General features: G+C 41.2%; 1 protein-coding gene across 1 annotated transcript; it reads left to right on the forward strand.

The window, feature by feature from the left end:
* The first annotated feature begins 224 nt into the window (after window positions 1–224).
* LOC130829325 (olfactory receptor 6M1-like) lies at window positions 225–1172 on the forward strand. The gene has a single exon (XM_057695718.1). It carries the CDS (start codon window positions 225–227, stop codon window positions 1170–1172), a length of 948 nt encoding a protein of 315 aa, XP_057551701.1.
* The last annotated feature ends 1042 nt before the right edge of the window (window positions 1173–2214 follow it).

Below are 2214 nucleotides of genomic sequence, written 5' to 3' on the forward strand. Positions count from 1 at the left end.
AATATGAGAATACTGAGTTTAGAGAACTCATGTCCTTTATCCAAGATCCTACATTTATTAGGGTCATAGGCAGGATGAAAACAAATCACTATATACTCTCCATTCAAAACTTTTTCTACTACATCTTATCAATGCTATTGGGAGTTAAAAACATTTAAGCTGATTTTCATCTTTATGTTCTGTTGTTTTTTCAGAGACGTGCTGCCCACCTTGCACTGCATGCAATGGATGTGTATAATCAGACCACAGTGGCTGAGTTTATCCTGACTGCCTTCCCTGCCCTCCAGAGGCTTCAGATTTTCCTCTTCGGGGCCCTCTTGGTTACTTACATGCTTACTCTAACAGGAAATGGTGTCATCATTTCCCTAATATGGGCTGATAATCGCCTCCAAACCCCAATGTACTTCTTCCTCAGTAATTTGTCATTTTTGGACATTTTATTCACTAGCTCAGTTACCCCAAAACTGTTAGCCTGTCTCCTTGAGAACAGGAAGACCATATCTCTTGCAGGCTGCATCAGCCAAACATACTTCTTTTTTTTCCTGGGAACAGTGGAGTTTATCCTCTTGGTGGTGATGTCCTTTGACCGCTATGTGGCCATCTGTAACCCCCTGCGCTACACCATCATCATGAACAGCAGGGTCTGTCTCCTGCTGGTTCTGGGCTGCTGGGTGGGGGCCTTCCTGTCAGTGCTCTGCCCAGTGATTCTGCTGTCTAGGTTGCCTTTCTGCCATAAGGAGATTAACCACTTCTTCTGTGACATTGCCCCTCTGCTGCAGGTGGCCTGTGTAGACACTCATTTCCTTGAGATGTTAAGCTTCCTCTTATCTTCCCTCATCCTCCTGACCTCACTGGTGCTCACCACCATGTCCTACACCTACATCATTTCTACCATCCTGTGCATCCCCTCGGCCCAAGGACGTCAGAAAGCCTTTTCCACCTGCGCTTCTCACATCACTGTGGTCTCCATCACCTACGGGAGTAACATCTTCATGTACGTGAGGCCCAGCCAGAGTCATTCCCTGGAATTTGACAAAGTGACAGCTGTCCTCACCATAATGGTGACCCCTCTCCTGAACCCCTTCATTTATAGTCTAAGGAATGAAAAAGTAAAGGAAGTTTTGAGAGATGCAATCAACAAAATTATGTCCTTTTTGCACAGGACACCTTGAAAATTTGTTTGCTAAGAGTGGCGTTTTCAACTCTTGGACACAATGTGGAATAAGGCGTCCTTGAAGACCATAAAATCAAAGATGTGTAAGAAGAAATATAAAAGCTTCATGCCACATCAGATGCAAAGTATTATAGTCAAGTTCCATAGGAGGCAATTCAGCCACAGAGAAAACGACATGCTCTGAACTCTTATTGGACCGTCTCACACACAGAATTTCATGAATTAAAGAAAAATACTAAACTGAATTCAGAACACCTGAATTTTAAGCCTTGCTCTATTACTTTTTTTTCTTTAATCAGGTGACACTTAGCCTCTCTGACCTTAGTTTCCCGTCTGTAGAGTGGGGAAATATAGTTTGTGCTTTTCCTTTTCTTTCTTTTTTTCTTTTTAAGGTTGAAATAGGATTAACAGAGATAGTCTAAGTCAGGCAACCACATGTAATTAAAAGTGAATCTTCTGGGACTTCCCTAGTTGTTCAGTGGTTAAGACCCTGCAGGGGGCACAGGTTTGATCCCTAGTTGGGGAACTAGGATCCCACATGTCACATGGCATGGCCAAAAAAAAAAGTGAATCTTCTAACTAGGTTTTTTCAGAATTCTCAAGATGATTGGAATCATCCCTGACAGCCAAATATCGTAAATAATAATAATACAAAAACAAGGAAGAGTTTGTACATGTACTTAAATATGTGTATATATATCTCATTTAATCCTCTTAACAACCTTGAGAAGCTGATATTTTACCTCCATTTTACAGATGAGAAAACTGAGGTTTACTGAGATTAAGCATCTTGCCCCAAACTACACCACTAGTTTTGAATATATACTTCACTGTGTCATGAAGTGTGGAATGGGAAGAAACTTAAGAGGAGGAAAAAAGTTAACATGGAAGTTATCTACTTTTTCTGAGACAAGAGCATTCCCTACCAGTCCAAATTATCTGGAAAACCTACAGACCAGAGAGTATTAGGATGAGTGAGAATAGACTGTAAGAAGCAACAATTTGAAAGGAAAACCAACTGACAAGTCCAGACTGATTGT

This window comes from Hippopotamus amphibius, chromosome 9 (genome assembly GCF_030028045.1).
Source record: "Hippopotamus amphibius kiboko isolate mHipAmp2 chromosome 9, mHipAmp2.hap2, whole genome shotgun sequence".
In the NCBI taxonomy this organism is placed as follows: domain Eukaryota; kingdom Metazoa; phylum Chordata; class Mammalia; order Artiodactyla; family Hippopotamidae; genus Hippopotamus; species Hippopotamus amphibius.

Excerpts from the sequence above, each read along its gene's own strand:
- LOC130829325 (XM_057695718.1), top strand. The coding sequence starts at position 225 with ATGGATGTGTATAATCAGACCACAGTGGCTGAGTTTATCCTGACTGCC.